This window comes from Coffea arabica, chromosome 10c (assembly GCF_036785885.1).
Source record: "Coffea arabica cultivar ET-39 chromosome 10c, Coffea Arabica ET-39 HiFi, whole genome shotgun sequence".
NCBI lineage: Eukaryota > Viridiplantae > Streptophyta > Magnoliopsida > Gentianales > Rubiaceae > Coffea > Coffea arabica.
Window position 1 is genome coordinate 48,274,487 of NC_092329.1, and position 12,119 is coordinate 48,286,605.

Consider the following 12,119-nt stretch of genomic DNA (forward strand, 5'->3'; position numbering starts at 1 on the left):
ATTATTCTTTCCGTTAGGCCCAGCTGCAAATTTTGCTTTGTACTTCCAAGGATTTGATTGTCTCTTTGTATGTCTCATATTTAATCATATATTCCATATTAGTGAATACTTAATTTATCTCTTTTGGTTCTGAATATGGATTTTCAAGCATGAGATAGTAGCCACTATAATTTATCAAATATAGGACTGGAGAAAATTCATTAAACATTTTTTTGACATTAGATACATAGTTTGGAAATTTTAGCGCATCTAATGCTTCAATGGTTCAATATGGTTCTTAAAGATCATTTAATTACTTGAATTGGACCATGAACAAAACATGGTGGATAATATCTTATTTAATATAAAATAAGATCAATTATTTATTAGTGTTAGCCTATTAAATTTTGATGATATGTAAATTGTTCTTGCAGTTTTAAATATTAACAAAAAAATAAATTGTTATATATATTAGGCTCTAAACTCAAGTTATATGGGAAGCAAACCTTCACCTTGCCGTCAATTACACTTTGAAGAATTCAAAGAGCAAGAGGAGGACTTTGACATTGTTAATGAAGGCAACATACATGATATTGAGGAGACGAGTGGGCTCAACTCTGTTAAGGACTTGAATAAAATCCACTCATCTATCCCTAATGAAACTATTCCACACATAGGCATGGAGTTTGAAACTGAAGATCAGGCTTGGCAATACTATTTGGCATATGCCAAACTAGTTGGATTTGGTGTTAGAAAAAGTAAAAGCCACAATGACAAGTATGGCAAATTGATTGCTAGGACATTTTGTTGCAGCGCTGAAGGAAAACGGGGAAAAGATAAACAAGATGGTAGCGTGAAAGCCCCTCGCCCAAAAACAAGGTGTGGTTGTTTGGCACGAATGAAAGTTAATAGTCGCCAAACTGGCAAGTTCCGTGTGATTGAATTTGTGGTAGAGCATAATCATTACCTTTCAAGTCCAAATAAAACTCATCTATATAGAAGCCACAGGAGTATTACTTCTAACTTAGCTGTTGACATTGAAATGGCACATAATGTTGGAATAGCACCAAAAGTAGCTCATGAGCTTATGGCTAGGCAAGCTGGTGGATGAGAGAATGTAGGTTTTATTCCTGAAGATTATAAAAATTATTTGCGTTCTAAGAGAACAAGAGATGTGAAGATAGGGGATACAGGAGGGGTTCTTGAATATTTACAAAAAATGCAATTTGAGGACCCTAACTTTTTTTATACGATACAAGTTGATGAAGATGATCTGATAACTAACATATTCTGGTCTGATGGAAAGATGAAAGCAAATTATGCAAATTTTGGAGATGTTATCTGCTTTGACACAACTTACAGGAAAAATAAAGAAGGCCGACCAATTGCATTATTTGTGGGTGTAAACCATCATAAGCAAACTACTATTTTTGGTGCTGCTTTGTTATATGACGAAACTTCAATGACTTTTGAGTGGTTATTTGATACTTTTACTAGAGCTATGTCTGGGAAAAAGCCTATGACAATTCTCACAGACCAAGATGCAGCAATGGCTAAGGCATTAGCTTCTAAATGGCCTGACACACATCATCGCCTTTGTATTTGGCACATCTATCAGAATGCTGCCATTCATTTGAGTAGTGTTTTTACTGAAGTCAAAAGTTTTGCTCATGATTTTAGTACATGCATATATGATTTCGAGGAAGAAGAAGATTTTGTTGCAGAATGGAACAGAATGTTAGAAAAATATGATCTTCAAAATAATGATTGGTTGAAACAATTATTCGGAATAAAGGAGAAGTGGGCATTAGTATATGCGCGCCAATATTTTTGTGCAGAACATGACTACAACTCAAAGAAGTGAGAGTATGAACAGTGTCCTCAAAAGGTATGTGAATTATAAACACAATTTTCTTGAGTTTTTTAATCATTTTCAGAGGCTACTTGAAGATCGCCGTTATGAAGAGTTAAAAGCTGATTTTAGGGCAAATATAAGCTTTTTAGTATTACAGTATCCTTGTGAGCTCTTGAAACATGCAGCAAATATCTACACGCCTGAAGCTTTCAAGTGCTTTCAAACTGAATGGTGCAAGTCTTTAGATGCTAAATTTCATGATTGTGGTGAAGTTGAATCTGTGAGAAAGTATGAGATTACCCTTTTTAAAAAAAGTTACTATCATACTGTTTTTCATGACTTGTTAAATGACAAGTTTGATTGCAGTTGTAGAAAATTTCAATTTACTGGAATTTTTTGTTCTCGTATTTTGAAAGTTTTTATGATGAGAAATATTGTCAAGATTCCAAGTGAATACATATTAAAGAGATGGACGCGCAAAGCAAAAACTGGATTTTTTGGAGATGAAGATTCTACTGTTGACACCAACAATTTAGATCCTAAATTGGTCTCAAGCATGCGGCATAGAGAATTGTGCAGGATATATGTTCAATTAGCTACACGAGCAGCGGAAACAGAGGAAACATACAAAATTGCAAAAGATAGTCTTCTTAAGATGCTTGAAGAGGTGGATGCAAAATTACAGGATGAAGTAGCCTCTCAAAAATCAAATGAAACTACTAATCGCATGAGCCAATCCGGGAAAGCAGTTGGGGAAGAAAGTGGTAATAAAATCAAAGGGATCAAAGCTAAGGCAAAAACTACTTCTGGTAAAAGGTTGAGAAGTAGTTTAGAAAAGGTTTCAAATAAGAGAAAATCAACAAATAAAAGTCGAGGTGGAGCAAAAGTTACAACCTCAGGACCACCATTATCATCAACACAGGTATAATTCTTTACCTAAAGTTTCCAATCTATTATCTATATATTATGCATTGATTATATTGATGTTGTTGTAAATTTATTTTTTTTCCTAATTTTTATTGGTAGGCTGATTCAAGTCAATCAATGAATGTTGAAAATTTAAAAAAGGATGCACAACATTCAATTAGTGTGACTAGGTTACTGGAGGTATTTTGGCTTCTTAGCCAAAGAATTTTTCATAGTTTATGGCCATATTTACTAACATTTATCTAATGCAATATTGTATTTATCATTATTCATTTTGGTTATAGGAACAACAAGCACGTGGCGTTGAAAGTTTAGTAAAGAACAACTTAGGGGAACATAACAATGTGATTAGCTTTGCAAGTGTAAGTGATGGCCGTGTTACTGAAACAACCGTTGCTGGTGTTAGATGCAATAACTACAGTGGCTGTCAAATTCCATGTCAAGGTGGCATCTTATGTTGGTGTCAAATTCCATGTCAAGGTGGCAACAATGTTCAGGATCTTTAAAGAGATAACTTTTTCATTTCAAGTTGGAACTTCAAGAACCATTATTCTAGTTATCTATTTTTGATAGTTATGGGAAAAGGTTACAAGAATTTACTTTATTCTATACGAGTGGTGCAAAACGCAAAAGCATAGCAGATCCCCCGGTTTAGCAGTGATCACAAAAATCACTGTATGTGAAAAGGAAATATATAATTCCATAAAACCAAAAATAAAAAAATAAAAAAACTGGCTAAGCATATAATCTTCTAGGCATTGACATCTGAAACAACAATCATCGTGAACCAAATTGCAGCACATATATTTGTTTACCACCGCAATCCGTATGCCTTATAAAATGTGTGTATGTGGGTGCGGTGGTGTGTTTTTTTTCTGGGAAAGGGGTGGTGGTAAGAAAAGAAAACAGCTATTACATCTTAAAATAGCAGAGGTCTCCATGATATTTAAAGGTTTTCAATTTTTATCCATCACATGGTTTTTCATTCAATTAGCAACTTTGTCAACCAAGCCAATGAAATATGTCAGTTTTTAACCATATTTCCCCAAGAGATGGATTATAAATTAAATGAACACTGTATCAATGAAGACATAATTCTACTTAAAAAACAAAAAGAGGAATCAATTTACCAGAATAAAAAAATAGATTGCAAAAGGTACAAGAAACACTTTTTCTATCTGAGAATGTTAAAACACAATTTGTTTTCCTTCAAAGAAAGCGAGAAGGACAATTTGTTTTCCTTCACTAATTTTTTAGATTATTCTTTGCGTTAGGCCCAGCTGCAAATTTTGCCTTGTACTTCCAAGGATTTGATTGTCTCTCTGTATGTCTCAAATTTTGCTATGTCTTTCCGTTAGGCTAGTGGTTTGCTTTGGAGGAATTCACGGTGAATGGTTACAATTTGACAGGGCTGTTGCTTGGTGCTTGAGCCAAACAGGCATTTATTTTTATGTGTCATGTCAGCCACAAGAATAAGTAGAACTATGTAATTTTGTGTTGGACAAGAAATTGGACACAGAAAATTAGATAGAGGATCCCGTCTGCATTTTCCTCTCTACAATTTCCATTCCGTAAAAGCTATAAGATACTCCCATCTTGACTCCTAACTATGGCTATGCCCAACTAGATTCCTTCCCTCTTTACTACCTCATCTTTAGTCGATATTTTTTACATGATGCAAATATTCAATTTTTGTTGTTGGAAAGTGAAAAATCTATCTCGAAACCCCAATTGCTTTCAAGAGTCACCTCCTCTGTGATGAGTTGGTGCCACCCATTCTTCATTGATGTTCCGACTGAGACTCTCGTTGATGCCAAGTTCGTGGAGTCTTGGATATTGACTATCCCAAACATCAAGCCTCCGAGGACACCGTCAGCTTCTAAGACTACTTGACCTCCGACGCCATCCGCCATCCCTTGCAAACTCACCATCAATAAATGTGGAGAAAGCTGAAGCTCAAATCGTGGTTGATGTGGAGGCTGAGGTAGATGATCAATTTGCATTTATACACCCAAATTCAATTGCGGATATTATTGTTGTGGAGGCTATGCTAGTTGACCAATTTGAATAAAGCTTGGTTCAAAGAGGCCTTGTGGAGTTTATGCAGAAACTATGCCCTGATCTGTGTCAACGGATGTGGTGAAAGCTAAAGCTACAGCTCAAATTGAGGTTGATGTTCACAACACTCGTAATGCTGCTTTTATGCATTAAGAATTCCAAAGAGATCAGTCCAAATTACCTCTCCTAGTTGTGGGGATGTTGTGAAAGAGTCTCAAATTTCTTCCTGGCAGTGTTAGTTTTCCTACATCTAAGAATTTGGGTCGGATCTATTTATTATAAATTCCGATATATAGATGGTCAATTGACATTAAGCTTTGTGGCTTTGAAGATTTATTTTGCATTTGGGTTCTTATTAGTTTCAGGATTTCTCCATTAAAAATTAAAGATTAAAACAATAAGGAAGAAATAGAGGAAAAGAGAATGAGAAGAACAGGAAAAAGAAGAAGAGGAAAAAAAGAAGAATGAAGAAGAAGGAGAAAAGGGGGTAAAATTATCTTTATGTCCCTATCTTTTTGTTTTTTCTTGTTTTGGGTCTCATTAAAATTGCATTTATGTTCCTATTAGATTTGGCTAACTTTAATTATAATAATAACATAATGGAATTGGCAACCATTCTGTTAGGTTTTGTGCATTCCGTCAAAATTTGGACTAAAGTGGGACAAGTTTTGTAGTTTAAGGATTTAAATGTCCCATTTTGAAGTTTAGGGACCGAAGTGAGATTTCGGATATAGTTTGAGAGGACAAAGTGGAATTAACCCTTAAAGATAAGTTCTTCTAAACATACTGATAAGGATGGCAATGGGGGCGGGCACCCGCAGGCACCTGTCCCGCGGGGGTACAAATGGGGCGGGGGATGGGCGAGGGCAAAATATTTACCCCTGACTTAAAAAGGGGCGGGGGATGGGACAACATACATCCACCCCATCCCCCGCCCCGTCCCCCGCATGAAAAAAAAAAAAAATATATATATATATATATATATATATATATATATATATATATATATATATATATATATATATATATACACACACACAAAAGTAACAAAACCCCAAACTGTTCAAGGTATTTTTGATTAGTGTTTGGAAATTCTTTCTCTCTCCTGTTAGTTCTAAAAAATGCTTGGAGATAGTAGGAGAGTTTTGCTTTTCGTATAGGCTTGCTTCTGATTTTTTTTTGCTTCATGTGCTAGGCTTTTGTGTACATAAATTTCTGAGTTGTTCAATCCTTTTAGATAGCCATGGATATAATTTATTATGGTGGGGGTTATCTTTAGCTAATTAGTTCAAGAGACCTGTGAATGCTATTACTTAATGGGAAAAGCTCTATGTTGTTGTAAAGCTATGCTGTGGTTTTGGATATGAATCTCTGGCATCTTGTGTACTAATACTCGTTTTACGGCAATTAAATGGTTTAAGATTTTAGTATTATAAAAAAAAAGATAGTCATAGATATATGTATCATGCTAAAATGACTCCAAATGATATATTTCGATCAGGAGATGGGCTGGTAACTGAAAAGTCAGATATACAAAGAGGAGCAATCAAGTGCAACCTAATAAAAAATTCAGTGAATTATTGTAAATGAACATTTTATGATAAGTTGATTTCTTTTCTCGTGGGGGACCGCAGGGAAAACGGGGCGGGGGCGCGGCGGGAGATGGGGGGCTAGGGGCTGGGGGCGGGGGGAGTTATTTGACAATGGGGCGGGGGATGGGGGAAGGAACCCCGCCGCACCCCCGCCCCAGTGCCATCCCTACATACTGAGTTCAAGCATTAAAGAGAACCTAATCCTCATGACACTCAATAAAGTCAATTAAAAAATGTTGAATGCAAATCCTACATAGCTAGTTTTTTTTTTTTTTTTTTTTTTTTTGGAGAATTGGTGAGTTTTATACAAACAAAATATAAGAATTTTCACTGTAACAGTTAACTTTCCCTTTCTATCTTCTTATACAATTCTAAGATTCCAAAAAAGTGGGGGAGATGGGAGTTTGATTCAAAAATAACTTTATGTATCCTGTTGAGATAAACAAAAGGAGTAACCCGGATGACAAACAAGATGAGAAAAGAGAGGAGAGAAGTTGAAAAAAATTCAGAGTAGAAAACTTATGGCTGGGTGGCTACACCAAGGAGTTCCAAACCACTAAAAATGGAAAGAGTGGAATGACAAAAGGAGGGTAGAAAGTTGATTATAATTGCATTATAACATGGCATTTGGATAATTGTTAAAGCACATAATACCCTAAAATTACAGTAAAACCAGCAGGAGAGGGCAAAAAGGACAATAGAAGGATAAAATTTGAAGAAAACACATATATTCACGGAGAAGAAGAAGCAACTGGAACCAAATGAAGCAGCCCAATTGACACAAAAGGGCCAACCATTTATTTAGCAAGAATTACAGGATAATCGCTTGATAAAAAAGCACTATTTATAAGGCAATTCTACCAATGTGACATCAATGAAGAAAAATATTATGTACACTGTGTGCAATGTAGTATTATATCACTTATCACCGGTGACTTGCCACCTTCACTTGGTAGTGAATGATTAGCACTATTATCCAACATCTTCTGATATTGATGTGTGTAGTTTTGATTTATTTGTTTTAACTTGCTTGTTTTTGTTGTAGGTGATGTGTCTCATTAATTGTGGTGTAGCCTATTATGTCTTCCATATGATTTGCATTAGTTAATGTTTGAAGTAACTAAAGCTAAATAATTTGCTTAGAACATCAAATTGTTTAGCCAAGTTATGCATCCCTCGCAGTAAGCAGTAGCTTCATCTATTTTTGTCATAGCTTCCATACTACCAATCTACTAAATTGAATGCCGAACCAATTTTCATATAAACCATGGCCAACAACATTGCATTTATACAAACTTACTGGTGCATGGAAAACCCGTTAAAAATAATTCGTGAAACTTCGTAGCCTTTGGTCTTCGTAGCATACGTACCTGGCATTGAGTGCGTTTTATAAACAAAACAACCCCAAACCTTTTCCACTTTTTATGCCTTTTTAGGATGCAAATATCGCAATTTAGAAATCACAAATCAGGTCTACCCACAAATTTCAGGTGTAGTCATTTAGACAATTGTGTTGATTTCACTTTTCATTAAAAAAAAAATTGATGACAAACAACATGTTAGCTCAGCTATAAATAAAACTATGCAATAGCAGGCCAATAACATTCCTCGCCTTACACTAAGAGCTGAAGCAAATGACGTTAATTAACAAAAAGCAAATGACTTAACCCTATTATTGAATGTCTCAGTTGCATCAAAATTTAAGAATGCTCCTCGGCCAATGTATAATGTAGCACAAAAAAAAAATCTCATAGTGCATACTGATTATAGTTTGCTCTTAAAAACAACACATCTTAGAGGTACTTTTAATCTGGTGTTGCTGCACCTTGGTTAAGTTCTGCAAATCTCATCCCAACGCGCATCGAGTGCTTCAAGAACTTCTCAGCACAACGGCGTACGCAAGTCTCCTCTTGTTTATCTAAAGTTTTCCGTCGGAAGGTGTCTACACAATCGGTGAAACATCTTTCCACCAGTGAGTTGTACATCCTTAAACTGCACCATAGTTTCAAGCACAAATCAAACAAGTAATTTAGACTACAGCAACAATATACATATGTATATCGCATATAGATATGTATAAGCTATGAATAGCAATTTGATGCGGACATGCTGACAAAGTGTCAAAAGTACTGTCACTTTAAGAATTAGCTCCTCAGCCTAATAAATAGCAGTAATAGAACACTCCCACTAACACTTTGATTGGAAATTACAAACTCAGTAATTGCGCTGAGATATACCTACTATCCATGACTAAGAATTAAAATGAACCCAGGCCTTTAATCCATGGTCTGTCACAACTACATGTTGCAACATGTCCTTCGTATCAAGATAAGTCCTTCGCCAAGAAAACATCATTTACAAGTGCAAAAAGCTCATCAAAAACTATAAAGAAGAAAATAATTTATCATGTTCTGGTGGGGAAGGTTAAAATACAATTAACCCGTAAGAGGACCCCAGGGGAAAGAGAATGTCAACAAAAGAGAACTACTATCAACAAGCAAACCCAGAGAGAGCTAACAAGTAACAAAGAAATAGTGAATTTTGAATTCTGTCCATGAAAAGTAGATTTTGACCTCCTCCAAAGCTTCTCATGCGTCATTATAATCTTGCACTAAATTAGGTTCTTCAAAGCTCCAGGTAGACTCTTGAAGACTTAGAAAATCATGTGAACATGGAAAAAAAATGATGCTGATGAATTGCAAATCAGATATAACAATCACTACATAAGAAAAAATACAGGAGAAAAGGTCTGATGATCTATGCAATGCGGAATAAACAATATATATGATGGAAACAATAATAAACTCTATCCAACAATTGCCACTACTACCCCTCCCCCAACAAAAAAAAAAAAACCCCGACAACCCGACAAAGGTAGAAAATGCACAAAGATTGAGAGTTCCAAGCATAAAAAGCAACAGGTAACCACAATTCGGTGATGAACACAGAGAAGAACACTCCAAAATCAGAAGTTGCAGCATCAAGAAGCAGAGGAGATCAAACTATGCCTGTCTTGAAGCAAAGCAAGCTGTGCACATCAAATTCCATTACATGTTAAAATTGGCTCATGAAGAAAAAGGAACTACCAGATTTTAGATCAGATTCTCAATTACACTGACATCCCACAGCAGATGCAGAAATCATGAAGAAGATCATTTCACTTTTTAAATAAAGATAACATTTCATTGCAGAAAGGATGTCAATCACAATATAGATCATCCAATTGGCCAAAGCTAATATCCATCCATCAGAAAGCCACCAACTTTTAAAAGAATGAACAAATATCCAGATTGATATGCATTTTTCAATTTGATTTTATACACTAAACTGTTTTATCATAATTTCCTTGTCCAGTTAACATTTCCAAACTTAAACTCCAGACTATATTATTCAAGATTCTTTGCATATTTGATTATTTGACAGTTATATCCTATCGTTTTGACATATAGACAAAGAGTATACACTCTCTGTCCCAAAGTATAAGTTCTCTTACCTTTGACTTTGGACTTTTTCAGACCCATTTATCATGGAAGTCATTTATGTCACATCAAAACACATGATAGGAGCAAGTCATGATCTAATATGGGGCCTTATCGATTTCAAGGGAATGTTTCAAATAGTACTGACAACTAGGAAAACAAGGGAGCTGATATGCAATTGGTCAAATTTTAACCATAGCCTACGCTTTCTTGCTGCCCTTTTCAGTCTCTAACATGTGTGCCTTGATACATGAAAAGTTTAAGCACATTAACATAAAATTGTATAATAATAATATTAGTCAACTAAGACAATTGCAGGAAAAAGATAAGCATGGCTGAGGGAACAAAAATCTCATAGACACAACCGAAACAGGTTTTTTTCTGAGAATGCAACCCAACCACACATAAAATTCAAAATTTCACCATGCAAGACAAACTAATCTAGTCGAAAAAAATGATAATCAAGATACGACAGGGTAAAATAGGATAAACATTCAAATCTTGGACATTGACCCAAACAAAGAATAAAAGAAAGTGAATATAGCTTATACATCAGGCTATTTGCAAACAATTTTCAGCATCCAAAGAAGAGTATTAATTTACACCACCACTACCAGTGAATGCTTCAAATGATTCACGCAAGCTTTTAGCTCAATTGCTTTTCACCAAAACAAAACAATCCAGATCCCACCAGAAAATCCAGACTTTCACCACATTGTTTGATCATGGGAAACCAAAAACCCTAAAACCACTAAATTCTCGATCTTTACTTTCAAAGAATAAACACACAATTTACAGCCTCCTGACAACACTATTGTCCTGGACTCAAACAAATCCTATTAGCTAATAAACACCATTATCACTACTAAATCATGCCCTAGCTAATTAATTCAACCTTAAGCGTTTCCTGGAACAAACAAAAAATCTCCCAATTTTACCACATTCATTCATCACTAGGAATGAAGATTGAAGAACATGGTAGTAGCTAGTAAGTAGCAAGTATTTTATGTGGTTGCCTAATGGAATAACTGAATCGTTACTTAAGTTATGATTTACGCATAAACTTCTTTTTTAACTGCACATGGGAATCCACGTACAACTGGATCCCGAAATAAATTCTTAAGTAGTACTAACAAATAACAATGTCCAATCATCATTAAAAAAAAAAAAAAAAAGAAGAGGATAAGTAGAAGTACAGGAAATATGCAAGTCCATTATTGATTAGTAATCTTCAACTAACTCAAAAAAATTCTTCAGATGCTACTAAAATTCTTCTTTTTTTCTACTAAATATTTTTTTACAGAAATATACACTGTTGAGATTCAAGGTGACAAAACAAATCATGAACCATAATACACGAGATGTTTGGGTAATATAAAACAGTAACCATTTTGACAAAATCAACCTAGTCTCCTATCTTGGATCCAGATTCTAGAAAATTTTAGAGCTTAAACTGCAAATGGAAGACCAAAAATAAAATGAAATAAATTCCAGAAAATTTTAGAGCTTAAATTGCAGTCAGAAAAAATAATCTGCTCCTCAAGTTTCCCTCTTCCTCTGGTTGTAAACAACTGCAAAAACTGAAAAACTGCAGCTTTCCACCACCACCTCCTCTTTCTCTGGTCGTAAACAACCCAAAACGCCAAAATAATAAAAAGAAAAATCAACCCACTTCACCACATTCACTAACCATTAGAAAAAAAAAGAGAAAATTTAAGCAGTAAAATTTCAATCTTCATTTTGGGAAAAAAAAAAAGAAGACAAAATTACCTGTCACGGATTTGGAGTTGATCGATCATAGCCGACATTCGAACCTTATCTTCTTCCGGAAGAGAATCCAAGTCTCCAAGCATGCTCTTGTCCATCTTCTTCTTCTTCTTCCTCCTCCTTTTTCCTTCCCGATTGATTTTCAGAGGTTCCAAAACCCTAGCTAGCTATCCAAGTTAAAAGCTCTGGCAGCAACAGCGATTATAATGTGGTAATAGTGTTGGACTGGATTGCTACTCTTGTAATGGGCATTGAAGTGGATTGGGCCTATGCTGCCAATAGTGTCCACCTCCTCACAGGCCTGGACTGTGATTTTTTTGAAGGCTTCTTTTCTTTCAAAGGCCCATACGAAGACATTGGTGAATTAGATGGTGGTGTTGAGGGGCTCCTTTTGTCTTATTATTATTATCTTTCCTTTATTTGTTTTTTTTTTATTTTTTTCCTTATACCAACAAGTATATA

At 35.2% G+C, this 12,119-nt stretch overlaps 3 protein-coding genes across 3 annotated transcripts; 2 read left to right on the plus strand and 1 right to left on the minus strand.

Moving 5' to 3' along the window:
• Positions 1-472: 472 nt before the first annotated feature.
• Positions 473-1,090, plus strand: LOC113714150 (protein FAR1-RELATED SEQUENCE 5-like). Its single transcript, XM_027237946.1, has one exon. The coding sequence runs from the start codon at positions 473-475 to the stop codon at positions 1,088-1,090; it is 618 nt and encodes a 205-aa protein (XP_027093747.1).
• A 108-nt stretch (positions 1,091-1,198) lies between these two features.
• Positions 1,199-3,267, plus strand: LOC113714151 (protein FAR1-RELATED SEQUENCE 5-like). Its single transcript, XM_027237947.1, has 5 exons — positions 1,199-1,789; positions 1,917-2,122; positions 2,201-2,756; positions 2,861-2,941; positions 3,046-3,267. Exons 1-5 carry the CDS (start codon positions 1,199-1,201, stop codon positions 3,265-3,267), a joined length of 1,656 nt encoding a protein of 551 aa, XP_027093748.1.
• A 4,788-nt stretch (positions 3,268-8,055) lies between these two features.
• LOC113713456 (mitochondrial import inner membrane translocase subunit Tim9) lies at positions 8,056-11,858 on the minus strand. Its single transcript, XM_027237184.2, has 2 exons — positions 11,661-11,858; positions 8,056-8,403 (listed from the first exon to the last, which is right to left on the minus strand). Exons 1-2 carry the CDS (start codon positions 11,753-11,755, stop codon positions 8,217-8,219), a joined length of 282 nt encoding a protein of 93 aa, XP_027092985.1. The 5' UTR covers positions 11,756-11,858; the 3' UTR covers positions 8,056-8,216.
• Positions 11,859-12,119: the final 261 nt, after the last annotated feature.

Coding starts and splice junctions, on each gene's coding strand:
- LOC113714150 (XM_027237946.1), top strand. CDS start 473: ATGGGAAGCAAACCTTCACCTTGCCGTCAATTACACTTTGAAGAATTC.
- LOC113714151 (XM_027237947.1), top strand. CDS start 1,199: ATGCAATTTGAGGACCCTAACTTTTTTTATACGATACAAGTTGATGAA. Junction 1,790..1,916: donor TAAAGGAGAAGTGGGCATTA/GTATATGCGCGC, acceptor AATCATTTTCAG/AGGCTACTTGAAGATCGCCG. Junction 2,942..3,045: donor GTGTGACTAGGTTACTGGAG/GTATTTTGGCTT, acceptor TTTTGGTTATAG/GAACAACAAGCACGTGGCGT.
- LOC113713456 (XM_027237184.2), bottom strand. CDS start 11,755: ATGGACAAGAGCATGCTTGGAGACTTGGATTCTCTTCCGGAAGAAGAT. Junction 8,404..11,660: donor CAACTCCAAATCCGTGACAG/GTAATTTTGTCT, acceptor ACTATGGTGCAG/TTTAAGGATGTACAACTCAC.